Below are 26,431 nucleotides of genomic sequence, written 5' to 3'. Positions count from 1 at the left end.
GTCTGATGCAGGGTGCAGTGTCCCTCAATGTCCCTGTAAGTCCTTCCCTTGAGTCCTGGAGGCAGCACCACCCCTCTGAGAGTCTGAGTCCTCCTTCCTCAGATGCTAGGTGGGAATACAGGACAGCACTCAGATTGAAAGATGAAGCAGGCTGGGTCCCATCTGCCATGTGTCCTGGGCCCAGCAGTCCTGCCTCATTTCTCATCTTGACCGGGCCAGGGCCAGTGTCTTCCTTTTTCACTGTGTCCTTGCTCCTTCTTCAAAGACTCTAAGGTCTGTCAGACCCTGTGTACAAGGCAGGAATCCTTTCCTGATAATCTTGCATGGGGATTCCCTAAACTCAGAGTAGGGGAAGGCTTCTGTGGATTTCTCTCTGTTTTGAATTGTAAGGCCCCTCTGTGACTAAGAGTGTTACCATTCTCAAGACTTAACAACAGAGATGGAACTGCACTGTTCTCAGACAGACTTGCTGTGCTTGGGTTTTGTCACCCCTTCAGGACCTCACCTGGAGTGGGAACAGGTTCTCGCAGATCCCCTCACACAAAGGACAGACATCAGAACCAGGCCCTCCCCTGTCCCTAACACCAGAGGCAGAAGTTGGCAGTTGTCCCACATATACCTTCACAGGGCTGACAGGAAGTTCTCAAAGGAATTTTCTCCAAGCCCCTCTGTCGTCCTCAGACCTCACCTTCGTCTCTCCCTCGTGACCTATGTCAACTCCAGTGTGCTCTCCTTTAGAAAAAGTGTCGGACACTCAGGAGTTTCTAAGGCACAAAGGTCATCGTGGGGGCGGGGTGTAGCAGGGTTATGCTCAGGAATGTGTGTCCCAGGTAAAAGACTGACAAAACAGGCAGGTACGCATTACTTGGGGGCCCCCTACCTGCTTAGGGTTTCCACACTTACCCCACAGACCGCAACGTGACCTAGCTGAGCCCAGGTCCTCTCCTGCTCTTACCTCAAGCAGGGAGCGCAGAACCAGGCTGGGAATTCCAGGGGTACCTGAGGCAAAAGGGGGTGCTCACCTGAGAAGTCTCCACGGCACAGTGCAGGGCTGTCAGCAGAGGCAGACATGGGTTATTTTCCACTCTCGGCCTCTGCTGGAGCTTGGTCACTCACCTTCAGCCTCTAACTTCAGCTAAGCAATCTGCATTCCTATCTTGTCAGCCCACCTGAAGGGCAGAGCTCAGAACAGGGCTCTGATGCCCAGGGTCTCCTGTGACGGCCATGGGCCCGGGGCTCGTCCTATCATATCTGCCCCGTGTGGAGTGGGTCACGTCTATTCTGTGTGTGCACAGCAGAGGTGGTCTGGATGAGTTGCAGAAACTCTATGTGAGGGGAGGCTTCAACAGTGCCCTGCCTAGACCTGAATGAGCTCAGTCCTTTCTACTCTCCAGATGTGAAGCCCAGCTTTCAAAACAAGGTTTGCCTGTCCTCTTCTGGTGTCCTGTGGCAGAAGGGGTGATGTCCTGAAGCACCAACCCTGCCCTATGTGCTGGGCTGTACCAGAGGCAGACCTGGGTTGTTCGGGGAGCCTCTACCTGGCTTGGGGCTTCTTCACTGTGCCCTCAGGGCTTCATCTTGTCCTGAGTTAGCCCGGGTCCACTTTTCTTTTCCCACCTGCAGCAAGAAACAGAGAACTAGACTGACTCCCCTCTCCTGGTGCCCTGAGTTGAAAGCGGGTGCTTCACTGAGTCGTTTTTTGTTTTGTTTTGTTTGGTTTGGCCCTGAAGCAGGGTTCCCTTGACATTCTTGACCTCAGGCCTTTTGCTCCTCCTACCGGAAGTACAGTCCTTACAAAAATGCTCTCTCACTACCCATAGAGGACAAAGGGGTATTATCCTGAGAATTCTGCACTGTGAGGTGCAGTTCCAGCAAGACAGGGTTTTCTAGAACACTCTGAGATCATCTCACTGGGGTGGGGATTCCTCAATACCACCAAAAGCCCCCACCTGGACCTAACTGATCCCAGGCTCTCTCTGCTCCTCTCACCTTGAGCTCCGTTCTCAGAAGAAGGCTCTGATGTCTTCTCAGGGCCCAGGGAGGACAAAGGGGTGCTCTTCTGAGAATTTTGCACCTTTTGCTGCGGGGCAGGCAACTGAGGCTTTTCTAGAATGTTCTGATACCCTCTCTCTGGTGTGTAATTTCCTCAATTTTCCCAAAGCTTTAAATTTGACCTGACTAATCCCAAGTCATCTCCACTCCACCCTCTTGAAGCCAGGACCTCAGCACAAGTCTCTGAAGCTACACTGTGAATCCCCTGAGGCAAAATCGAGCTCTCATCAGAGACTATTTCCTTGCAGTGCACTGCAAAGGAAGGGTACTTCTGGATTGTTCCAGGTTTTCTCTCTCTCTCTCGCTGGGATGGGTATTCCTCTGTCTTAGGTGGAACATCTCTAGTCTGCCCACAGTACATCATCATGAATTCATTTAACTGAGTGCCACCCACGCTACTCGTCTCACCTGAAGCCTGAACCTAACAGCATGATCTCTTTTCACACTACCCTGATGAGGTGCAGTCAGTGAGCTCCATACCAACAACATGCCAGAGTTTGAAAGCAGGAGAAGGGGAATCTCCCTGTTCCCCTTTCTTGGTTGCTGGCAACCACTGTACTTGTCCTCTATGGATCAGAATCTGCTCTCCTCAGATCAAGCACCTGACTCTCAAGCTCCCCCGGGTGCAATGTGGTCCCACTTGAAAATCCTCCCAGACAGTGCAGGAATGGCAAACAGGCTATCTGGACTGTTTGGGGACCTTCTCTCTGGGACGGGGCTTCCACACTCCTCCTTCAGCTCTCACCTCGACCCCTACCAGAGCTGGGGCCCTCTCCACTCCCCTCACCTGAAGTGCGTACCTCAGGACACGACCATCTCTCTGGTCCCAAGAGGTGACAGTCGGCAGCTGTGACATCTGTCACTGTGCCTGGGTGTGACAGGAGGGTAATAACTGTATTCTGTAGGTCACCACTGTCCTTCCTAGAGCTCTTCACTTTGGTTCTTGGCACAGCCTACAGCCCCGTCCTCCGTGGACCTGAGAATGTTCCCCTCACAGGGAGAATCTGACTCCCAGGGTTCCCTGGGGCAGAAGGGAGGAGACTCTTATTTGATCATAGAATAACTATGGCTGCTGTGCATGATTCAGGGCTGTATCTGCTTTTCCATTTCTCTTGCGTTCTTTACGCCCTGGTAAATAGCAGTTGTTTTGACAGTCACCCACCAGGGTGGGCACAGGGTGTTACTAGCAGAATCTCTGCAGCCGTGCTCTCTCCACTCTCCTGCTGTCCTCGTGTTTCCCCTGGCCATGGAGACCTCTGGAGTGAGGCGCTGCCCCCCACTGTGCATTGTAGTAGAGGCGGGAGTTTGCAGCTATCTTCTGCCTCAGGCTGTCATCTCCTCCTCTGCAGGCCTGGGTGCAGACCCCCACGTGCTCTCCTCTATGTAAACTCCAGGGACCTCTCATGTCATGAGGTTTACACTTAGCTGCTCATGCTTGTTTGCTAGACTTTACTCTTCTGTTGTTTTCCAAGGTTAATTCAGGGAGCACAAGGCCATGCCCTAAATTGTTTTTCATTATGGCCACTAAGTGTAAGGCACTGACTTATAAAGTATTTAAGGAAAATTGAGAATTTTATCACATTCTGTTTCTTTTCATTGAATACCACATATTGCTCTATTTAAATCAGAATATTTTTGCCTCAATCTTTCTATAGTCTTGCAGCTATCTCTAAAAATGTGTAATATTTGTGAGACTGCACTTTAGATATTTTTATCTCCTGTGCACTGAAACTTTTGACTTTGTGTAAATTGTAGTTGCTGGAAATAGGAGTCATTTTTTAAAAGATGAAAGGGCAAGTACAGCATGTTCTCTCTCATATATAGATACTTCCGAAGAGTCAGTCAATCTGAGCCTGGAGTGGTGGTGCATGCCTGTGATCCCAGCACTCGGGAGGCTGAGGCAGGAGGATCGCTGTGTGTTGGAAACCAGCCTGGGCTACGTAGTGAGTTCCAGGTCAGTCTCAACTACATAGTGAAACCCTGACTCAAAACAAAACAAAACAAAACAAAACAAAATGAGTCAATCTGAATGTACAACAGTGACTACCAGAGATGGGAAAGGGATTGGGGAGAAGAGATAAAGCAAGGCTGGGTTTGATGAGTGTGCACCGAATCTATGTGATGAAATATCACACTGAATTTCCCCAATAATGTGCATAATTTAGAAAAATTAATCAAAAGTAAGGTAACATTTTAAGAAAAATAAAGAAATTCTATGTGAGTTTCCAACCTGTTAGCCTGCCCACAGAGTTCAAATATGACAGATGACAAAATAACACCATCTAATTCTTCAAAATGTCCCTGTTTCTGTTTCTGTTTCTCTCTGGAAAGATAAATTGCTATGATTCACATCTAAAATATTCCCCAAAAATCTCCTATTTAGAGGTAGGGCCTGATGAACAGGAGTGGGTCACTTGGAGCAACATTGGAAGGGTGTGTTCTCCCCTCTTCTCTCTTTTCTTCTTGGATGAAAACTGTGACACAGAACAAACCTCTCCTCCTTTCACTTGTGGTAGTCAGGTGTTTTGTCCCAGTGATATGAAATCTAAGAAAGAAAGATCTATGTCTACATTAATAGATGCTGACATATTATAGATTGAGCTTTACTCTTTGGATATGGATCTCCAATGGTTCCAGAACTAGTTGTTTTAGAGGCTATCCTTTCTCTCATGTAATCTTAAATTACATCTTTTCCACAGTTAGTTGTTTGTATATGCAGATACGTGTGAATCTATTCCTGGACCTCATTATGTTACACTGATATATTTCTACAAGTATTTCACTGTCTTATTTGTTGTTAGCTTATAATTCCTAAAATAATATAGGTTAATGTCTTCAAACATTTTATATGTTAAATTTTTTCTTTAGCTGTTCTTGATCCTTTGAATTTTTATGAATATTTGACTTACAGTGTCTATCTGGAGGCCATTGAATGTATCAAGATATTTGAGAAGAATTGATTATTATAATAATGTTACAGGTCCCCAGTAGCTCGTCGTGATCATATAGTGGTTAGTACTCTGTGTTATGTAATAATGTTAAATCATCTGTGTATTGACCAAAGCTGATATCTCTATTTATCTACTCTATTCAATATATTTTATTTCTCAGTATAGTGATATTCTTTACTCGTGATCAGATTTACCCTTTTTAATTCACACTTTCTAATCTTATTTTATATCTTACTTTTCAATTTAAATTGCCAACTGCAAGTATAATGATCTTCTATCCAGTGACATATATAAGCTATGTTAGTAATAGAACATTTTCTTGATGATAGAATTTTATGCATATAATTTCTTAGTTTCTGTAGACAGTTTTACTTTTCTTTGTCCAATTTGGAGTCAATTGTAAAAACTTTTCTCCAATGAACAGATGATGAACAATCCCATCAAACCCCACTCTAATCTGTGAATTCAGCATTCTTCCTTTATAATTAATACAGACACAATGGAAGTTCATAGAAATATGCAAACATGCCACATACTTCTGGCACATGACTAGCTGTCTCATTTCTCCAACATTCTTAACACCCAAGCCTGGATACTACTCCTGCTGAGTAAAGCAGGCCTCCTAGATTGTGAACAAGACTAGGATGCCCACTGGAACATATCTATTCACTGAAATCTTGAGAGAGTGAAGGCTTTGATTTCAAACATTAGCATATAACACTAGTGAATGCTATGGGAACACTGGGAAGAGGAGGTGAGACAAAAGTATTCCTTAGTACTAGCCCCAGAGAGAATGGATGCAAGGTTCACAAATGTATTTGGAGGAGGAGAGGGCTGATCCACTTCTCCACATACACTGAGTTGCCATGTTAGCATGGACAAAATTCAGGTAGCAGCACACAAATTATGTAATGGTGGAAGTGAGAACAGAATGTACAGGTGAATAGGTTGTCTTTTTGAAATTTATGAAGGAAGCACTCTCTCTCTCTCTCTCTTTCATGTCATCCACCATAAAGGAGCTTGCAGAAATTTGAAGGGGAGGCCAGTCAGTGTGCAAGGCCTTTTGGAGTCCTTGAGAATTCCTCTTTTGTCCAACCAGACCACCTTGGCCACCTCATCAGACCCCCTTTCCCTATGGGTCTGTCCAGGTATTGCTCTGTGATGTCTAAGTCCCTGCACCCCAGGGCTGGATGGCTGGCAGTGGGGCTTACTGACCCAACAAAGCACAAGCTGTGGCTGCGCATTGTTTTAAGGAAGAGTTTTGAAGGAGAGACCAGGATACTTGGCACAGACTACTAGGAGATGCAGACACTGTAAAGATGGACAGAAAGCCACCAGCACTTAGTAGCAGTGTGGAAGTGTAAATTCCCTTCTCCACCCAGGTTCAAAGCAATGTGAGTAGTGCTATCTGAAACATGGTGTACAGAACAAGGCTCTGATAGCCTCTCAGGGCCCAGGGAGGCCAAAGGGGGCCTCTCCTGAGAATCTGGCACCTCCTGCTTCAGGGAAGGGAATAGAGGATTTTCTAGAGTGTTCCAAAACCCTCTCTCGGAGATGGGGCTTCCTCAGTCCTCCCTCGGCCATAACCTTGACCTAAACAAATCCAGGCCTCTCCAGTCCTCCCTAATGAAGCCAGGCCCTCAGAAAGAGGCTGAGACACTGTACTGTGGATCCCCTAAAGTATAATCAGGCACTCAGCAGAGAACTGATCCCCATACTGCAGGACTAACAGGGTAAATCTAGATTCTTCCAGATCCCTTTCTTTGGGGTGGGGCTTCCTCACTCCCCCGACAACCCCTCAGTATGACCCCTCATTGAGCCCAGCCCAATCTGCTTGCTCATGTGAACCTCACAGCTCAGAACAGGACCTCTTGTAGTTTTGACCCAAAGCAGAGGCAGTGAGTGGATGACCTATCTGGCAAACTGCATGGGGTCACCCAGGCCTGATAATAGGATGGGAACTGAATTCTCCAGGCTCCTCCCTCCTTCCTAAGAACCAATACCTTGGTTCCTGGCAGAGCCTGTACCTCAGTCTTCTTTGGACCTGATTCTGTTCCCCTGATTCTGTCCAAGGAACTGTTTCTTGGATCCCCTGAAGCTGCAACTCATTCTAAAAAATCAATTCCAGGCCAGGGGTTCTGCTCCCTGCTTCACAAGCACAAGGACAAGAGATCAAACCCCAGTACCAAAAAAAAAAAGGAAAAAGAAAAAATTTCAAAACTAAAAAGTTGGTTCCTTATGTAGTCCAGGGCTGACAAGAGAAGAGAGGAAGTTATAGAAGTTAAGGAAACTCTCTCTGGATTGGGACAGCTCTACTGTCCCCTGAAGCTGACTACCATGAACCCTAACTGATAACACCCACCCTACTCCTCTCACCTGAAGTCTGAACCTCCCAAAAGGCCCCCTGTTGCTCTAACACAATGAGGTGCATTCAGTGGACCCCACATGCCACTCTAGCAAGGTGTCTAGAGTTTCTCAACAGGGGTTGAAGAGAGTCTCCCTGCCTCCCACAAGCCTCATTAAGGATCATTATCTCAGTACCAGGCAAAGCCTGGATCCCTGTCCTGTATAGACCTGAATCCATTCCCTCAGACCAAAAACCTGACTCTCAAACCCTGAGTGTCAATAAGGTCTCACTTCAAAACACTTAAGTGGAGTAAATGCACACAGATCCCAGTGAGAAGCCCATGTGGACCAGAGTGGTGCAATAGTGGGCAGGTCCTAGCCAGGGCCCTGTGCCAATCCTGGCAGCTTGTACCCACCGACCAAGCACAGACTGGCCTGGAGAAAAGGTGTACAGGTGCACAAGCAACAACCAGAGGCCCACCCAGATACCAATTGTAAGTGTGTTCAAAGCCCAGCCAGAAGTCTGCTCAGACACCAACAATTGGGGTGCACAGCCCAGGTAAGGGCTCTCCCAGACAACAGGTACATGAGGGGGCAGGCCCCAGACAGAGGCACATGGAGATATGATCCCAAGTGTGCACAGGCCCCCTCCAGAATCCCACCAAGACAACAAGGCAGCACAGGGATCCAGAAGGGCACCATTCTAACCCCAGGGATTGGAGCAGGGGTGAGCAACAAAGAAAAGGACCCCAGATGGCTTGCTGAGAGTTGAAGACCACTGGGTGAGCAGAAAGTTGCCTTAACAAAAGCGCAGCAAGCTGCATCTCTTGAAATGAGAAGACACATAAGCCAGGCTCAAAACCAGACTCCCAGTTCACCTAAGGCAACCCAAAAGTGCAACAAGATGGAACAATTGGATATTCAATCAACTGGGCTCCCAGAACTGGCAACGAATGAGAATCTGACAAAAATGAAATCAGAAACAATTTCTCAGATAACAACAGAGACTGTGTCCACAGTATAAGACATGATTAATAAATCTAGAGCAGACACAAATTAAAAAATAGAGCAGCTGAGGAACACGATGGAATTCCAACACAGGAAACAAATGGAATCCATAAAACAGATTTAAACAGATTCCCAGAAGATTAAAAACTCCGCTGAAAGTTTACGCAGCAGAATGAACCAATATGAGGACAGAATCTCAGATATAGGAGATAGGATTGCAATTAGTGGCCAGGAAATAATAATTTCTCAAAAAACAGTAAGAGACCATGAGAAATCAATGCAACAGCTGCTAGATGAAGCAAAGAAGAAAAATATAGGACTGATCAGAGTCAATGAAGAAACAGGAGAGAGTGCAAACAACATTAAAATAAAAAACTATTCACAGAAGTAATGGCAGAAAAATTCCCAAGCAGGGGAAAGAATTTGACATAAAGATAAGTCAGGTATATAGGACTCCAACAAGCCATGATTAAAAAAGAAAAAAAAAACTATACCTGGACATAGAATAGTTAAGTTTCCAGAAACCCAACAGAAGAATAAAATCCTACAAGCTGTTAGAGAAAAGAAACAAATCACATACAAAGGAAAGTCCATCAGAATCACGGCAGACTTCTCAACCCAAACACTCAAGTAAAGAAGAGCCTGGAGTGAAGTATTTCAAGACCTAATGGAAAAACAAAACCTCCAACCCATATTGACATACTCTGCAAAACTATCTTTCAAAATTAATGGAGAAATAAGATACTTTCACGACAAAGGGAACCTTAGGAACTTTAGGAACCAGTACTGCAAAAAAATTTAAGCAACATTTTAGGAAAAGGCAATGAGTATCACAACCTTAGGAAGCCCAGCAGAATGAATCATGCATGACAAGAAACTAAATGCAAAAGGGGAAAATCTAACAAAAAGACCTACAGGAAATGGAAAAAACTGTAAAAACGGAGAACTGAGCAGTGGTTGTCAGGTGTTATCTCTGAGGTGAGGAGAGGAAGTTTGGCTGCAAAAAGTAGCATGAAAACACTGTGCTTTGGTTATTGATGAGTCTTGGCTGTAATAGAGGTGATTGTTCATTATCAAAACTCACCAAACTATACACTAGAAGAGTGAATTTTTGAAGGTACATAATGTTTGCCTTAGAAAACCATTAATGAGAGAATTACTCATGAAACTAGTGTATTAATGAGTCAAAACTGCCCTTTCTTAAAACTGAGAGCAGAATAAGAGGGCCCAGGTTTGGAAGCAAAATAATTTGTTTGTTTATCTTGGGTCACTGGAACAAATTCTGTGTCTGGGATGTCCAAGTTGAGCTGCCTGATGATGACCAGGATAGCTAATTTTCTACTCAGACGGAAAATGGTCTAAAGTAGTGGTCAAGATTCGGGAGTCCAGCAGCCTGTGTGGCAATGAGGGTCTATAGAACAAAAGTGCCTTTTAGGACAGATTCTAATTCTATTTCTTCTCCAAACTTTTCTCTAAATCTCTCTCTAACTTGGTTTTAACCTTGAAATTTTTAAACTGTGGCAACTGCCATGTCTCAGCGTCTGGAGGACACTTACAACAGCAAGATTCTATCCCAGATCCTGGGCCTTTGCTCATTATATAATCCAGTCCTCTTATGGACAAAATGCTGGAGCACCCTGTTTAATACTGCACCAATGAGCACATGCTGCTCACCTGATGCCAGGCATTCTAACACATGTGACTCTCCCTGCTCACCCTCTGGTGGCCCCCTGCTCTTCCAGGGGAACCACTCACCATGGGATGGTAGCCCATGTATCACCAAGGTGACATGTCTACTTCTGACAGTCTGTGTCAGCCACAGTCATCCTGCCAAAGTGCAGCTTTGAGCCACCTAACCACACATATCTTTGCTCACTACTTCTCTGATTATTCAGGAAGATGGCAGAATGATGAGCAGCAGAGACAGGCCCTCCCTGAGGCCTGTGGCTGAGAATTGAAGCACACTGGGAGAGTGAAGATAGCCACTGTGGAAAAAGTCTCAGTGTAGTACAGTTGTTGGTGAGTGGTTGGGATGAGCACCCCCTAACCCAACCCAGGCTTGCTGTGGGGACAGGTGGCTCAAACCTGTAGCAGAACTGAGCAGAGTTCAAACCCACAGGAGGTCAGGGAGCTTAATTCCAGCCAGGCAACCAAAAATCAGCCAGAATCTCAGTGGACTGCAGCATGCTTGCTGAGAATAAGTGACTCGCATCTGCACACTGCTGTCCACATTGTCTACCAGTGACAGCAGAGACACACCTTGAAGTGGACATTTTTCTTTCTTTTTCTCTTTTCTTTTCTCCTCTGTTCCTCATGTTCTGTTCTCTCCTTTCTTGTTCCTGTGTTTCCCTTTTTTTGTTTTCTCTTGATAGTTCTTATTTTCATAAAAGCCTGAATAGTTTCTAGTTCTCCTGTTGCCATTCCTTCTCTCCTTCCTGTTTTCACCAGTTTCCCAAATTTTACATGATCTTCTTGCATCCTGTAGCCCTACTTCTAATGCTTCTCTCTCCTTCTGTTTCTCTACCCCCACCACCAACTCCTTCTAAGTCTTCTTCCCAGAAGGTAATGTTGCTATATTGTAGGGCTTATTTACTGCAAACATACAGATTTTGGAAGGCCCTGTGTGTGTTGTGCGGATTTGAGTGAACTGGCTGAGCTGGACCCACCCTACCCCTTCAGATGGTGGGATCTAGGAGTATCCCTCACGTCAGGAAGAGATGGAGATGCTGAGAGGAGAGATGTCCTCAAGAAACTACAGAACAAGTAAAAGAGCAGAAGAAGGGTGTGGTGTAGCAGAGAGCAGTTGAGGGTGAACGTGGAGGCAGGCAATTTGTGAGCTTAGCGAAAAGGCAGTTCGCTCTGTGGGAGTTGACTTTGATGCAGCTGCAAGGTGACCAGGGACAGTTATTCACACGAGGAGTGTTGGGACTCAGAACAAAGCCTGAAGAATGGAACACTGCTGTGGGGATAAAGCTTAGAGGAGTCCTCATCTGGGACAGGTCTAAGAGGTAAGTAAGGTCTGACACACAGCAAGGGCAAGTTCACTTATTGTGGGACTGCTGTGTAGCCCCTAGTTAGTCAGAATATAGCAACACAAAACAGAGTGTGAGGGAGCCTGGTACTGGTAAACAAGATAGTGACTCAAGGCCTCGCCAGAACAGAACATCCTGAGGTCTAGAGATGATCAACCTAAGAGACCAGGAGTGCTCTACACCCGACCCCCTGAGAGAGATAGCAGAAAACTGACCCCTTGCCCACTTGCTGTCCTTGCAATCCTCTCCCCTTGCCTTTAAAAGTTGTGAAAACCTCTGAGCTGGTGCCTCTCAGAGCTACTTGGCTCCAGGAGTGCCGTCTGGCCAGACTAATAAAGGGCTGTTTTCCAACTATTCCGGTGTGTTCCTTCCTGGGTCACTGCAGCTACTCGTCGAGCTCCCGGAGCCTCGCTGAGGTATAGGTCCCAGCATCTTGAAGGCCCTTTGGGCTGTTTAAGGCTCCCAGAAGTAAGGCCCTGGGTCTTGCCTCTGGAGCCCTCGTTGGGCTACAGGACTCAGCATCATGAAAGTCCTTTCAGCTGTTCATGCTACTCGGAATGGAAGTGAGACTTTTGATCTTACATTGTGACCATGATGTGCCTGGATTACCTGAGAGAGAAGTGTGACTCTCAGGCAAAGTGAAGCCCCAGAGACTTTGCCTAGGGCTCTCCTGTCTCCTGGGAGTGTCCACTCTCCCGGATCCTGCATTGGGCCTGTGGACTGGCCTCCCTGATCTAAACCATAAGACTATCTCTCTTCCGAAAGAAACAAAAATTGTAAGAGAGATCACTTACAGATTTCGATCATGTGATGGCACTCCTGACTCATTTGAAATCTACAGGGCAGGCCAGTAGGTCGGAAAGTCACACAGCATTTTTTTCTTTGAAGGATTTTCATTGGTGGTTTACTTCACATGTGTAAATTATACACATTAATGGAGTTTAGTGTGACACATCACAGCATGCTAGAGCACACAGAAATCCCATCCAGTCATGCTTCCACATGTGAGGCAGGATATGTTTTACTTCACAGTGAGCCTGGCTTATTTGACTTGGCATAATGTCCTCTGGTACAAGCGACTAAAATTTACAAAAATGTTTAGAGTTTACAGTTTTAGATTAGAGCAGACAAATCCTAGAAATAGCTAAAGCAAGCCTACCAGAATGTGTACAGTTTTATTCAGGTAATGAAGAAATTTAACCTAACCTTTTCCCCTAATGTAACTGTGATATAAATAAAGTCGTATATCACTGTCAATGAAGAGGGCGAGAAGAACTTAAAACTCTGAATTTCGTGAAATTGCTGGTAGAAGGAAAAAGGACAAATGTGGGTTGCTGTCTTCTGCATCAGGAACTCACGCTGCAAAGCACACAAAGAAGAGCAGGGCTGGTGAAGAGAGAGGGACACAAAGAGGAAAGACAGGGTGGAGGGAGGCTTTTAGACTGAGAGAGAAATAGAGACCAAGATTGTGGAAGAGGGAGAGAGAGAGAGAAAGGGCGGAAGGGAAAGAGACAGACAGAGAGAGAGAGTCACAGCAAACACGCATGAGTAGCAAAACACGAGGAAGTCTTAGGGGAGACTAAAGACTGTTCACTTCGTACTTGTACTTTGTAGTGGCAGGGAAGAAGGTGGGGGCTGGGGCCTGGCTAAGTGACCCATGGCCACATGAGCTGGAGGAAAGTTTTAAAATGCCTGCATCTACAACACTGCACAGTCTGCAGCAGCACCCCATAGCAGAGAGAATAACAGTCCAATGTAATATTAGGAGAGCAGGTACATGGAGCTGTCATGGCCACGGAGACTGTAGTAATACCTACAACCACCCTGGTGGGTGAGGCCTGGCTGTCTAAACAATCTTTATTATTTTATTTATTTATGTTGGTACCGGGGATTGAACTTGGGACCTTGTGCTTGACAGGCAGGCAGCAGCACTCCTGAGGTAAATCCTTGGCCCTAAACAATCATTGTTTTGATGCAGTGTAAGGAATGCACTAGAAACAGAGTAGCAAGTACAAGAGAAAGCAAAGAAGGTATAGCAGCATGAGTTAGTCCACAATCAAAGAAAGCCTTGAGCAAGCAACAGGTTCGTGCCGTGGGGTGAACACACTGATGAGGTTCAGAGCCAATGAGGTCCAAAACACAAAGAAAAACAAAGTGAGCAATGGTAGGGGCATGGAAAGGACCTAGAGAATCATTTCTGCGCCTGTTGACATATTCCCGGAAGTGATGTCTACTGACTATGGAGTAGTCCACTCAGAGCATACTGAGGTCCTTTTTCTGAGTTCCCCTTCATTTTACTTTTCTTTTTTTGGGGGGTGGAGGTACCGAGGATCGAACTCAGGATTCTGTGCTTGAGAGGAAGGCAGCAGAACCATTGAGCTAAATCCCGGCCCTCTGAGTTCCTCTTTCACGGCAGAGCAGCAGAGAGGATCCTGGCACATTTGGGGTTCCAGTTAGAAGAGAGAAGGGACTAAGGAAGTGCGGCCCTAGAGGCGGAGTCAGCAAACTACCCAGATCTGCCCCTCTTGTGAACCCTGGACCACACAGGGGCTGATTTGTTACAATGAAGTTCAGGCTCCTTGCACCCTGGGAGGTAGACCATTCCTTGAGGGGAACAGAAAGAATCCAAGTCCATAGAGGAAGGCGGTGCTGGCTCTGCCAGGAACCAAGAGGCTGAATTCCCAGTGACTACAGAGGGGACCTTGAAAATTCCCTTCAGCTCGTGCTCTCAGCCTGGGAGAATCCGGGCATGTTGCTTGAGGTCTCCTGACCCAGGAGGCAGCAATAGCGGCCGAGGTGGCAGGAGGCCGTGGCGGAAGCAGCCGATTCTGTATGGACTACAAGAGGGAACCAAAAAGCCCACTAACATGACCAAGACCACCACTATCCTCCAAGATCCAGAGATTCAGATCAGAGCTTCTGAACCCTGGTTTGAGGTGCTCTCTTCAGGTGAGAGGAATGGTGGAGGTGGCCTGGGTTAGGTCTCAATGTGACAGGCTATTGGGGGAATGAGGGAGCTCGCCGCTGAGAGACGGTGCCCCTGAATCCCGATCTGCCTCTTTAGTGAACCTTGCAGGGCGAGAAGGCATTTTCACTTTCGGCCCTGGGGACCCAGCATACATCGTTAGACCTGGGTTCTGACAGCTCTTGGGAAAGCCACCATGGTCGAGCAGTGTCCCGGGTTTAGAATCGGGGAGGTCATAGTGCGGGTCTGAGAGATACTTGCCCGAGCCCCAAGGGAGAAAGAGGGTTCCAGAACATTCTACAACAGGCTCCATCTTGTGCCCTGCAGCGCGAGGTGCAGGAGTCTGAGGACAGCGTCACCTTTGGCCTCAGGGGGAACTGCATGCATCCTCAGAACTGTTCCCAGGTCTTTGCTGCTGGTGGCTGGAACAGAGGGTCAGAGCTCAGTTAGGTCAAGGTGTGGGGCTTGACTGGGGAGACTAAGAAAGGTGCCCTCTGGAGCAAAGGTGTCCGAACTTTACAGAAGCCTTGGTTGCCTGCCCCCCCACACGGTGCTGAATTCTCAGGAGAGCACTAGTGTTCACTTTTCTGCAATTTAAAGGCAGAGTCTAAAGAGCCTAGTTGCAAAGTCTATGTATTTTTGTATGTATATGTGTATGTATGTGAATATATGTATATATTTGTATTTGTGTATATATTTGTTTCATATATATTTTTTGCAGGATGCAGTGATCATAGTCCTCGTGTTGTTTGTATATGTATATGCAGGCAACTGTGTAGATTTTATATACATATATATTTATACACGTTTGTAGCACAGAATGATCACATTCCTCATATGCCCAGTTTACAATTTCACCTCTTTTTTGTGATTTCCCTATCCTCCATCCTCCTCCCTACATGCCTTGCTTCCCTGCTCTTTTTATCAGTCTTTAATTTTGCCCTTTATTTACATTTTGGATATCTCATACCAGACAAACCTTGTTATTTAAACTTACGTGTCTGATTTATTTGCCTCATCATTATGGTCTGGAGATGCATGAATTTGTCTGCATTTGACTCCACTTTGTCATTTTTGCTGTAAAAGTAGCAACCGATTTTACATAAATAATACATTTCCCTTGACCATTCCTCCGTTGATATTAAAGAAGGACCACGTCCAAGATTGACCTATTATGAGTTAAGCTCTTACAAACATGGATATGTATGTATTGCATGTATTGCAGTAATATGATGTCTTTAATTATTTCAAAAATTGGCTGAGTTAATTGTAAATTGTAGTGTTGTTTTCTACAGTCTCCTGACTAATTTTCATAGTGGTTGTATAGTTGTTTCTGTATCCTCCATTCTATTCTCTTGGTCCAAACCTTTTCTTTTCGTTTCTTTTTTGTTTTTTTTGCCAGTGTCATTCTGTTTGTATCGATGTAGTTTTATAGCAGAATTTGAAGTGTGGGATTACGATGTCCTCTGCCTTGCTCTCATGTCCCAGAATTGCTTTTGCTCAGCTAGGTCTCTTCTACTTCCATATGAAGTTTAAGCTTATGTTCTCTTGTGCTTTGAGTAATGCTACTGGTATTTTGATTACTGTATTAAATCTGTGCAACGGTTTTAAAATTATAGCCATGTAGACTGTATTGGTTTTGTCTATGCTGGAACAGGGGATGCCTTTGCATTTTGTGATGTCCTGTTCAATTGCTTCTTTAGATTACTATGGTAGTCATTATAGAGGTCTTTCTTTCCCCTGTTTAGGATAGTTAGTAAGGATTAAACTTTGTGACACTATTGTGAAAGTTTCATTTGCATAATTTCTTTCTCCATGAGATTCTTATGAATGTATGTACAGAAATATTTCTGGCATCTTTTCGTGGAGTTTTGGGGGTCTTGTATGTAGACGATCATGTAATGTGTAAAGACTGATCCTTTGCTGCTTCTTTTCCTATGCAGATTTCATTCAATTCTTTCTCCTGCCTGGCCGTTCTGGCTAATGTTTGGAGAGCTATATTGAATAAGAGTAGCTGTAGTAGACATGCTAGTATTGTTCATGAATTCGGTAACAAGATAGCTTGCCCCATTTCACTTATTATGTTGGCTGCTGGTTTGTCATAGATAGCTTTAATCTCATTGAGGCACATTTCTTCTATGAGTGCTTTATCTGGAATGGACTTTGGAATTTGTCAAATATTTCTGGCTTTTTTTTTTTTGAGGCAGCGTCTCACTATGTAGTTGAGACAGAGCTGGAGCTCACTGTGTAGCTCAGGCTGGTCTCAAACACGCAGCAATCCTCCTGCCTCAGCCTCCCAAGTGCTAGGCCTACAGGCGTGTGGCACCACACTAGACTTTTTTTTTCTTTCCGTTAATATCATCATGAGATTTTTGTCCTTTCATCCATTTATGTGATGTATTCCCTTTATTAAATTGGGCATGTTGAATCATTTCTGCATCCCTAGAATGAATCCTACTTGGTCTAGTTGCATGAAGTTTTTTGATGATTTCCTGCATTGTTTTTTCCAGTACCTCCTTGAGGACTTCTGAATCTCTGTTCTTAAAGAGTTTGGACCTATTTTGATTTTTGGTTGTGTCCATTTCTGGTTTGGGAATCAGGGTAATGTTTGTTTCCAGGAACGATTTTAGGAATACTGCTTCCCTTTCCATTTCATGGTACAGATTCAGGAATATTGGCATTGAATCATGAATAAAATTTTTGTAGGTATCAGTGAATCCACGGAGGCCTGGGCTCTTCTTTGATGTTAATTTTCATTACTCCTTCTTCAGTTTCATGGAGAGAGAGCTGGGATTTAGCTCTATGGTTTTGCCGCCTGCGTCAAAAGTGCAAGGACCCGAGTTCAATTCCAGGTACCGAAAAACAAAACACCCACAATTTCATGGAGAGATATGGACTATCCATTCTTTTTATATTTCTTTGATTTAAGTTTAGTACTGCATGTCTATCAGAATTGATACATTTCTTCAATGTCACCCATTAAATTAGAGTACAGTTGGTGTGGGGAGTTAGCTCGGTGCCGCTATGTCTGCATCACAAGTGCTGTGTTGAGTTCGATCCCAGGTACTGAAAAGAAAATTAGAATACAGTTTTTTAAAGTGATTACCAGTGAATTCAGAATTTTGGCAGTGATTTCACTTTATCATTTCTAATGACATGCGTTTGGATTTGTAATTTCCTTTTTTGGTCAAATTCGTCAGATTGTGCCGGATTTGTTTATTCTTTCCAGGAACATGCTCTTCAACTCATTGATTCTTTATATTTTTTATTCTCAGTTTAATAACCTCTTCTCTTATTTTTGTAATTTCCTTTTCATAGTTACTTCTATTTGTGGTCATTCTTGTTTTTCTAACTCCATGTTGTGCTTGTTGAAGTTACTATTATCACCATGTTTTGAGCTTGCTCTGTTTTTCTGATGTGGGCATGCATTGCTATAAATTTTCCTCCTACTACAACTTTCATTGAGGCCCACTGGTTCTGGTAAACCGTAGTGGTACGACCATGTGATGCTAGATCTCTACAGTGTTCCACCTAATAATGGAAAGCACATTTTTATGTGCACCTAGTAAGATTTTTACCAAAGCACTGTAGGACACATGCTAGGCATGAAGCCATACTTAAGTAAAAGCAAAAGAATTGAAATTATTCCATTCATATTATGAGTAGATAGTGCAATGAAAGTACAAATCAAAGAATCCTTTAATTGTAGGAAGGAATTCCTTCTTTGGTATTTCCTTGAGCCACTGATTATTCAATAGCATATGTTTTTTTCTGTGGGTTTGCAAAGTTTATGTGGATTATTTTGCCATTGATTTCTAATTACATTGTAGCGTCTTCTAATGTGTATGGAATGCTTTCCATTATTGTACATTAACCTACGCGTGTTTTCTGGGCTACCATGGATGTATCTTGGACCATGCCACATGCATTGTAGAGCATAATGTGTATTCCGTTGTTGGCTGGCTGTAGATATCTCTCAAGACGATGCATTGGAATGTTTGGTTGAATTCTGATATTTGTTTGTTGATTTTTTGCGTCCGTTAGATCAACCTATATGTGACACTGGGATAATGTTACTGAGAGGAACAGTACTTCCCTGATTTTCGAAAATTTTAGTTGTGAACAAATCATGGAAGTGCCCCACGCATGCGTCAAATATTACCACAGTTGAGCTGCTGTGTGTCTACTGGACATTGCCATAGTGTACAGTAGTATACTACAGAGAGGGACTTACTGTATTTGTGTGCATTTATTAATGTTTATAATGTATAGTTGTGTCAAAGTTGTATAAGACTCACTTTGTCAGACTTATGAATGAATCCTTCCAGAAAGAAACTTATTTCTAAACGAGAGACTTACTATACTATAATTGTGTTGGCATTTCTCTAATTTTTTATCTTCATTGGTGTTTCTTGTATGAAGTTGTGTGTGCCAGTGTTTTTTTATATATCTATAATTGTTATTTTGCCTTGTAGAATTGCTCCTTTAACTAATATATGGTGATGTTTTTCTCTTCTAATCAGCTTTGACTGGAAATTCCTTTGACATGAAATAAAGCGACATACTCCTGCTTTTCTCTGGATGTCCCTGTCATGGAATATTGTTTTCCATATTTTGATATCCAATCTGTGAAATTTTGAAGGAAATGTTTTCTATATGTTCCATATCATTTGTGTTGGTTCTTGATTCGGACTGCCTATCTGTATCTTTTGTTGGGGGAATTGAGACCTTTCTCATGGAGAATTATTCCTGAAAGGTATTGACTTATTCCTGCAGTTGCATTATTTGTCTGATGGTGATTTCCTTTGTTTTTCCCTTGTGTTTAGGTGCTCATTCTGCCAGATGTATTTGCTCTTTTTGATTTCTTTTTTTTTTTTCCATTTTGCATTTTGCTTTGATTGCGTCTTTCCAGTATATCCTTGACAATTTTTGGGGGGGTTGTAGTCGTGTATTTTTGGGGTGCTGATGAATAGAATTTCCTTCTCTGTCAATTTTAAAGGAAAGTTTACAGGGTATGTATACGTGGGTGGAAATTGTTATCTTTTGGGAGTTGAAACACTTTACTCCAAGCTTCCTGGTGGTCTGTGTTGAGAGACTGCAGTTAGTCTAGTTCATTTAACTTTCTAAGAGATTGGTTGGTGTTCTCTAAAAGTTTTTAACAATATGTCAGTGTGTTGGACTTCTGTTGTTTGGAGAATAATGTAAGTTTTGGTCTTGGCTACTTGTGGTTGTACATGCTTTGTCATTCGTATGTTTATTTTTATCTGTATCTGAGAAGTTGTCTGATATAATTTCTGTAAAATGATTTTTAAGCCATTTGGAGTATCTTCTGATTTTTGAGGTATACGTATTACTCCGGATGAGTCTTCAATGTGTCATCTAGCAGCTGTTGGATCCATTTTTCATGCTTTGTTGTTGATTTAAAGAACTGTTAAGTACTTTTTCATTGAAAGAAAGCCTATTTCTAACTCTTAAATTGCAACCTAACATTGGTTGTTTTGTTTGTCCATGGGTTCTATGTAATTTTGAATCACCTGGATTATTGATTGAGACCTCCTCACGGACTCTCTTGTTTTGCTTAACCGTTCGTTCATGTTTTGTATCATTTTCGTTACCCCAAGTAGCTTTTTATTGTTGTGTTCTTAAAGCTCCTTAATTATTTCTGTTATTACTGCCAGTATGGCTTTAGTCATATCTTCTGAGACTATGCCTAGCACTTTTAAACTTTGTTTTGAACCTACTCTGTTATCCTTCCACATGATTTGGTTCTGTTGCTTCTACTATTCTTCATCTCAGTCACTCCTGGATTGCATTTGAGGAATTTGAGAATTTGGGTGACATTTCATGGGCTTCTATTGTCAGGTTCGTATAGCTTCAGTCGGTGGCACATAGAGTGGAACACTTTTGTTGCTATCATAGTGATCTTTTGTTAGTTTGTTTTACAATGACAAGATTTAGGCAAGGCTGACTATAGTCTCTAAGTTGAGCCCTAAATTCCAACCACTTTCTTTAATTTGGAAAGTGGATGTGGAGGGTAATTTGCCCAGCAGCACATTGTCCCAGGGCATGTACTGCAGTTTTGTTAATGAGAAAGGGAGAGTCTGGATATTACCTTACAAAGAAAACACATTGGTGGCAACATTTATGTGACCTTGGAAAATGCAGGCAGATTGCCTTCTGTGACATTGTCTAAAAGAAAGTGGACATTAACGTTACTACAGACACCAATTAGGTGCCATCCATACGTATGGAGAAGAAATCCACCATTACTATACAAACATTAAGAAAACCTAGATTCTAGCAAACAGCAAGTGTATGGTAAATGTGCCAGCCACAGTTCTGCTGATGTTTGAAAGGATTTCATAGTAATTTTAAGACTGAAGTACCTCTGTATTGTTATAGCTTATTACTCATAGTATTAAAGGTATAGTTAGTTCAAAAAGCCATGTGCCACCAGAAACATTGGAAAACTTACACACTAGCGTGTGAGGAGGAGGAAAGTAGTGTCATAAATGATCCTATCGGCAACTAGAAGGATGCCTATAAAAGTAGTAAAGGTAACAGAAATATAGAGAAGAGAAATGGAAATTAGCAGACATAAAGGAAGAGAAGAATACAAATTACATGTATAAGGAAACTAATTTTAAAAACATGAAAAATTTAATGGTAAAGTAAGGCAAAACATGAAAGAAATGTAAATAAGGAAAAGAAGAAACAGGGTTTTGTTTTGTTTTGTTTTGTATTGTTTTGTTTTTTGGTGTTGCTGAATGAGTAGTTTGCTCTCTAGATGTTGAACTTTGAAGTGTAGCGATTCTCGATTTTCTGAGTCCCCTATGCATTTCCAGGCTGTGGCTGTGTCCAAGTCATGTTCTGCCCCTGCTCACACTGGCTGGCAGAAGGTGGGCAGCCAGAGCACGGGTCCATGTACAGGCAAAAGGGCAAGGGCTGCAATACTCAATGCCAAGACTTTGAAATTCAAAACAACCTCTGGCTGTTGGTGGTAGGGCTGTGTCCTTCACAGTCTCAAGGAGCCTCTTTGCAGCCTGCTCTGTGCAAAGCTGTGTCCTCTTCCTGTCACTCACACAGTCACTGTGTGAAGATAATAACGGGAACTCTGATGCGAAGCTGTCCTTGTTCTGAGCCCCAGGGTCAAAGAATTAGACCTTTGCTCCACTGAGCCCCCGCACTTCGCTGGCTGGAGGGAGGGATAGGGCAGCACACGCATTCGGGAGTGTCACTGTCTACCTGCGTGAGAAGACTGTGGCCACAGAACTCCACACTGTCCCTGCACATCGGCAGCCTTTGTGCCACTGACACAGTGCTTCTTCTTTGGATATACTGAGTCCCCAGCTTTCCGTTGGCTTCTACAGATTCGAACTCGTTTGTCCATGAGCAGCGAGGAAGAGAGAAAGTTCCAAATGTTTTCATCCTTCACCACATTGTATTCTGTCTCTTCAACTTTTCTGTACTTGTCAATTTTCATGTTATTTTTTTCACTTCTTTCCAGGTTCCCTGCTTCTTTCTCTTTTTCTTAATTTATTTTCTTGTCTTGTCTTTTTTTTTACATTCTCAGGTTGTTATATTATTGACTCTGCACGAGGCTGAATTGCTGCTGTTCACCACTCCTTCATTTTCCAGCACAGAACATCTTCAGGTCCCACAGTCATAAAAAGAAGGTAATCCACACAGATGCCTTCTTCTGTTCTCACCCTGACTTTCCAGTGAGAGAGGGTGTGTGTCAATTGGGTTCACTTATGCTAATCATTGGAGTGAGAGCACTCAGGGAGCTGAGGAGCTGGCTCCAAGAATTCGCCACAGGTCAGCAGAGGGAGTACAGCAGGGAGTTGAGTGCACTAGGAACCAGAAGGCTGCCCCAGCCAAAAAGGTCTCCACCTCCTTAGGGTTATGGGTGCCCCCTGTTCAGAAACCACAGAGTGCACACACTGTGCCTACTCCTTGGGTCAGAGCTGGGAGGATCTAACTGGGATGCCACATTCTGCGATGGAAAAAGTAAGTCATCAGGGAGATGAAGACTGGGTCTCAAAGGGAGAGAGCAGTTCATCTCCAGTGTGGTGGGGATGGGGGTAGTCTGGCTTCCAAAACAGAAGGAAAAGTGATAAACTTCAGAAGCACGTAGGAGAAAAGTTACTCTTGTTCTCATTCCAGAGGCTCAATACCTAGAATCTGCAATTTCTTTCTTTTTTTTTTTTGGAACCAGGGTTTGAATTCGGGACCTTTTGCTCCTGAAGCTGGTGGGAGGACCACTGAGCTAAATCCCCGGCCCCATCTGCAGTTCACTAGAAGAAGAGTTGAGTTGGGTTCACAATGCATAGCCTGTTCTTTTTGTAGTCAGCCAGCTCTTCAGGAGAATTGAAGAGTAGAAGGGCCTGGTGGGAGGAAACCTGCTCACAATTTCCCCAGGGAGAAGAAGGTGAAGGGAGCAGCCAGGAAGGAGATAATTCCTGCCTCATTACCCCCAAAGTGACCTACCTCTTCCTACCAGGCCCCCTCACCATAGCACAAGTGAGTTGTAAAATTTCATAATCCAGACACCTTTCAGAAGTCCTGGCTGTGTCCCCATGGGGATTTTGTAGGATATCTAGACTTGAAACAGAACCTCAGTGTTACATCACCTGTGAGACGTGCCCTCGTCCTGCTGTCAGCACTGAGCATCCCCTTGTAGGGGTGACAGCCCTGGTGCCTGCTCCCTTCGTTGAGGGCCCTGGAAACCTCATGGAGGTGACGTGCGTGTGCTGAGATGGTATCTGCAGGTTGGCACAGGGAACCCCATCTGGTCAGGATCTCAGAGAGTGAAGACGAGGACCTAAAGAGGATCGAGGGTACTCCTGAGCAGAGCACACATGTGGATGTCCCACAGACTTTTACATGGCTTCTTCACTCAGCCCAGAAGCCTGAGCAGGGCTGTCAGGCTAAGGATGCTCTCTTAATTCCTCGCCTTTGATTTCTAGCAACTGCAAGCCTTAGTGGGTGTGAGGTGGATCAAGGAGAACAGAAATAGAGTCTTCAGCTGTGTTCAAGAGTCCAGGTGAGGGCAACGTGACGCTCATCAGTCCAACACACAGCACCCTAGCTCTACCTGTACCTTTGTCCCTGTCCTCCGATCCAGGGAACACAGGAGAGTGTATTCTCCAGCATCTCTCGTTGAATATCTCATAGATGCAGGCATGTGGTTTCAAGAAGGAGACCTCAGGTCATCCCGGGGAGATCCCAGACCTAATCATTTAGCAAAATCAGCTTGGAGGAGGTTCCGGGTTGTAGAGCACAGGGACCTCACTGAATGTTTGCCCTCCACCTGTGACCTCCAGGCAGCTGTACGCACATGTGTGTCCCTAGGTGCGTTTTGCGATCTCTCAGGAAGAGAGAAATTCTTTGTAAACCTTTCCATTGGGCCATCTGAAGAGAGGGTTCCAAGGCCGACTCCTGGAGAATTGAAGGCCTGGGGTGTGCAGAGAGCTGACCATGCACACAGGAGAGTGAGGAACACACAGGTCCAGCTCACCCCTCATGGGAGGGCTGGTAGACCAAGACTGAGCCTGTGGTCTGCGCCTGATGGGCCTTCTGTGTGTCTTCCAGGAGCTCCCGGAACCAGGGCGTGAGAGAGTTGTTGGAAAGCAGTGTCCTCGGCACTCAGGACAGAGCAGTACCAGACAGTGTCAGGAGTGCAGGTGAGATGCAGGCACTCATGTGTACCTAGGGCTGCCCCGACCCAGAACAGGACATCTCACTGTACCTGGCCTCCACATACCACACTGTATCCCGTAGAGCCTTCTCTGTGGTGCAGCTGCACACTGAGGAGCAGCCTGACCTGAAATCCCAAGATTATGAGGAAAGGACAGGCGAGGACCGCAGCTTGGAAAGCACCCCAAGATGAAAGATCCTTAATGGGTTATTTTGGGTGGGCCACAGGTGTGTTCTCATCTGGAAACACTAACAGTGTCCCTCTCTCCACCAGAGCTCCGTATTCACAAGAAGGTCTTGCCCTGTCCATATAACGTCACGATGCCCCATGATCAGCAGAACGAAGACAGCAAGCTACAGGAAGACCATCTTGCCAAAACTAGTGCCGGGGAACTCATGGGTGTGCGCGTTGTCAAGGATGAGGGGGATGCAGCAGCCTCTGCTACCTCTGTGTCCTCTCCCTCCTCTACTGTACTCGAACCCACACCAGTAGGAAAGCCCCGACCTGGGACACCAAGTTGTCCTCAGAGTCCTCAGGGCATCCCGTCTCCCCCCAGTGCTATGGCTTCCACTCCAAGGAGCCAATGCTGTGAGGGCTCAGGCAGGCAGGAGGAGGAGGGTCCGAGTCCCTCGCAGGACAAGGACGCCACCGAGATCTGGCTCCATGAGTTAGCACATGCCATTTTAGATAAAATGGCGCCATTCCTGCTCCGCAAGTATCAGCAGAAGGAGCAGGTCACCATGGAGGAAATGCTGCACGTCATGCATAATGATTACTTTGAGCACTTCCCTCAGATGTTTGGGGAACTCTGTCAGTGCATGTGTCTGTGCTTTGGCATTGAGATGAGGGAAGTGGATGGCCCTAGACACACATATGAGCTTCTCTCCGTCCTGGGCCTCACTTTTCATGGGATCCTGGATGATGACATCCAGATCGTTCCCAAAGGGAAACTCCTGATGGGCATCCTGAGTGTTATCTTCGTGAAGGGTAACCGTGTCAGTGAGGAGGACCTGAGGGCACTGCTGATAGATATGAAGCTATTAAATGAGAGGCAGTACGTTATGATTGGGGATCCCTGGAAGTTCATCACAGAGGATTTGGTGCGGGAAGAGTACCTGGTGTACCAGCAGGTTCCTAATAGTTCTCCTGCTCGCTATGAGTTGCTATGGGGTCCCAGGGCACAGGCAGAAACCAGCCCATTCAAAATTCTGAATCACTTGTTCAGTCTTCATGGACTAGATCTCAGGTCTTACCCCCATCTGTACGAACAGGCTTTGAGAGAGGAAGAAGGTCTGTTTGAGGCCTTTGAGGGTGAAGGTGTGTGACAGGGATGGGGCGTGTTCTACCACCAAGTCACTGCTGAGTCCCCAGCGCCTGTGAAATGAGGCCCATTCTCAATCTGTGTCTGGAGAGCAGGCATTTTGTAAGCAGTGAGGGCAGAGGTGGTGATAAAATACTGTGCCTGACATCCTGGGTTCTTCTCTTTGTACTACTGAGAAACTGACCGCTGTTTCCTTTATGTTTTTCAAGTCTTGTTCCTTTTTTTCGTTAGATTGAATTTGCTTGCAAATCTTTTTTGTGGGATGATAGTGATCTCAGGTGTATTTTTATTGTTCTGATATTTTTGTTTGATTTTGATTTGTGATGTGATTGTGATTTAGTGCTATACCGATCACGGACAGATTTTGGTTTTTCATGGAAAGTCCAACACCCAGCATCCTGGCTGGTTCGTAAAGCCAATGGGGAAACTTTCGTTTTGTTTATGATAAAAAGTTTGTATAAGATGTTGTTTGGAAATGTGTAGCAGGTCTACCTGAAGGTAGATGGAGCTCAGATAAAAACTTAAGGATAATGTCAAATCTTGAATTATTTCTTTTTCACTGGTTTTGTAACTATTAAAAATATTTGTCGATCTGCATTTGCTTGGTTTATTTACTTACATTCAGGAAATTTGCTCTCCATTAAGATCCCATCTACTGAGGGACACACTGGCCCCAAACCTTCCATGGAGACCTGGAAGACCCTGTGTTGGTGGGAAGATGTGAGTACACCAGACTGAGCAGGACCCAAGCTGCCCCATGGATGGTGCAGTCCAGGAGTACCAGCAGTGTCTCCAGGGAGAGGGGTGTCCGCAAGGTCCTACAGGACAGGTAGCAGAGCACCGCAGGAGTGGAGTCTAGCAGAGAGCAGCCATGGTGAGTGCTGAGCCATGGAAGTTTGGGGGCTTGGGTAACTACAGTTTAGTCTGCAGGATGTGATTGTAATGCAGCTGTGTGATAGTCAGGACCAGACCCTCAGATGAGGTGGCCTGGGCCTGAGCAGATGGAAGACTGCTCTGAGCAGTGCTTTTAGAGGAGGGATGAAGTTGAGAGGGATC

The 26,431-nt window shown here is 44.8% G+C and overlaps 1 protein-coding gene across 3 annotated transcripts; it reads left to right on the top strand.

Annotated features, from left to right (window-relative positions):
• Window positions 1-14,291: 14,291 nt before the first annotated feature.
• Window positions 14,292-25,855, top strand: LOC104848099 (melanoma-associated antigen 8). 3 transcript variants are annotated; one of them, XM_010603877.1, is made up of 6 exons: window positions 14,292-14,338; window positions 17,126-17,206; window positions 21,928-22,030; window positions 23,324-23,400; window positions 23,949-24,040; window positions 24,328-25,855. In XM_010603877.1, the coding sequence occupies exon 6, from the start codon at window positions 24,375-24,377 to the stop codon at window positions 25,377-25,379; it is 1,005 nt and encodes a 334-aa protein (XP_010602179.1). In that variant the 5' UTR covers window positions 14,292-14,338; window positions 17,126-17,206; window positions 21,928-22,030; window positions 23,324-23,400; window positions 23,949-24,040; window positions 24,328-24,374; the 3' UTR covers window positions 25,380-25,855. The 3 variants fall into 3 exon arrangements, with proteins under 3 accessions (XP_010602179.1, XP_010602168.1, XP_010602176.1); XM_010603866.1 differs by lacking the exon at window positions 17,126-17,206; XM_010603874.1 differs by lacking the exons at window positions 17,126-17,206; window positions 23,324-23,400.
• Window positions 25,856-26,431: the final 576 nt, after the last annotated feature.

This window comes from Fukomys damarensis, unplaced genomic scaffold (genome assembly GCF_012274545.1).
Source record: "Fukomys damarensis isolate Sample0158 unplaced genomic scaffold, DMR_v1.0_HiC HiC_scaffold_39, whole genome shotgun sequence".
In the NCBI taxonomy this organism is placed as follows: domain Eukaryota; kingdom Metazoa; phylum Chordata; class Mammalia; order Rodentia; family Bathyergidae; genus Fukomys; species Fukomys damarensis.
This window is presented reverse-complemented; position numbering and strand designations above follow the sequence as displayed.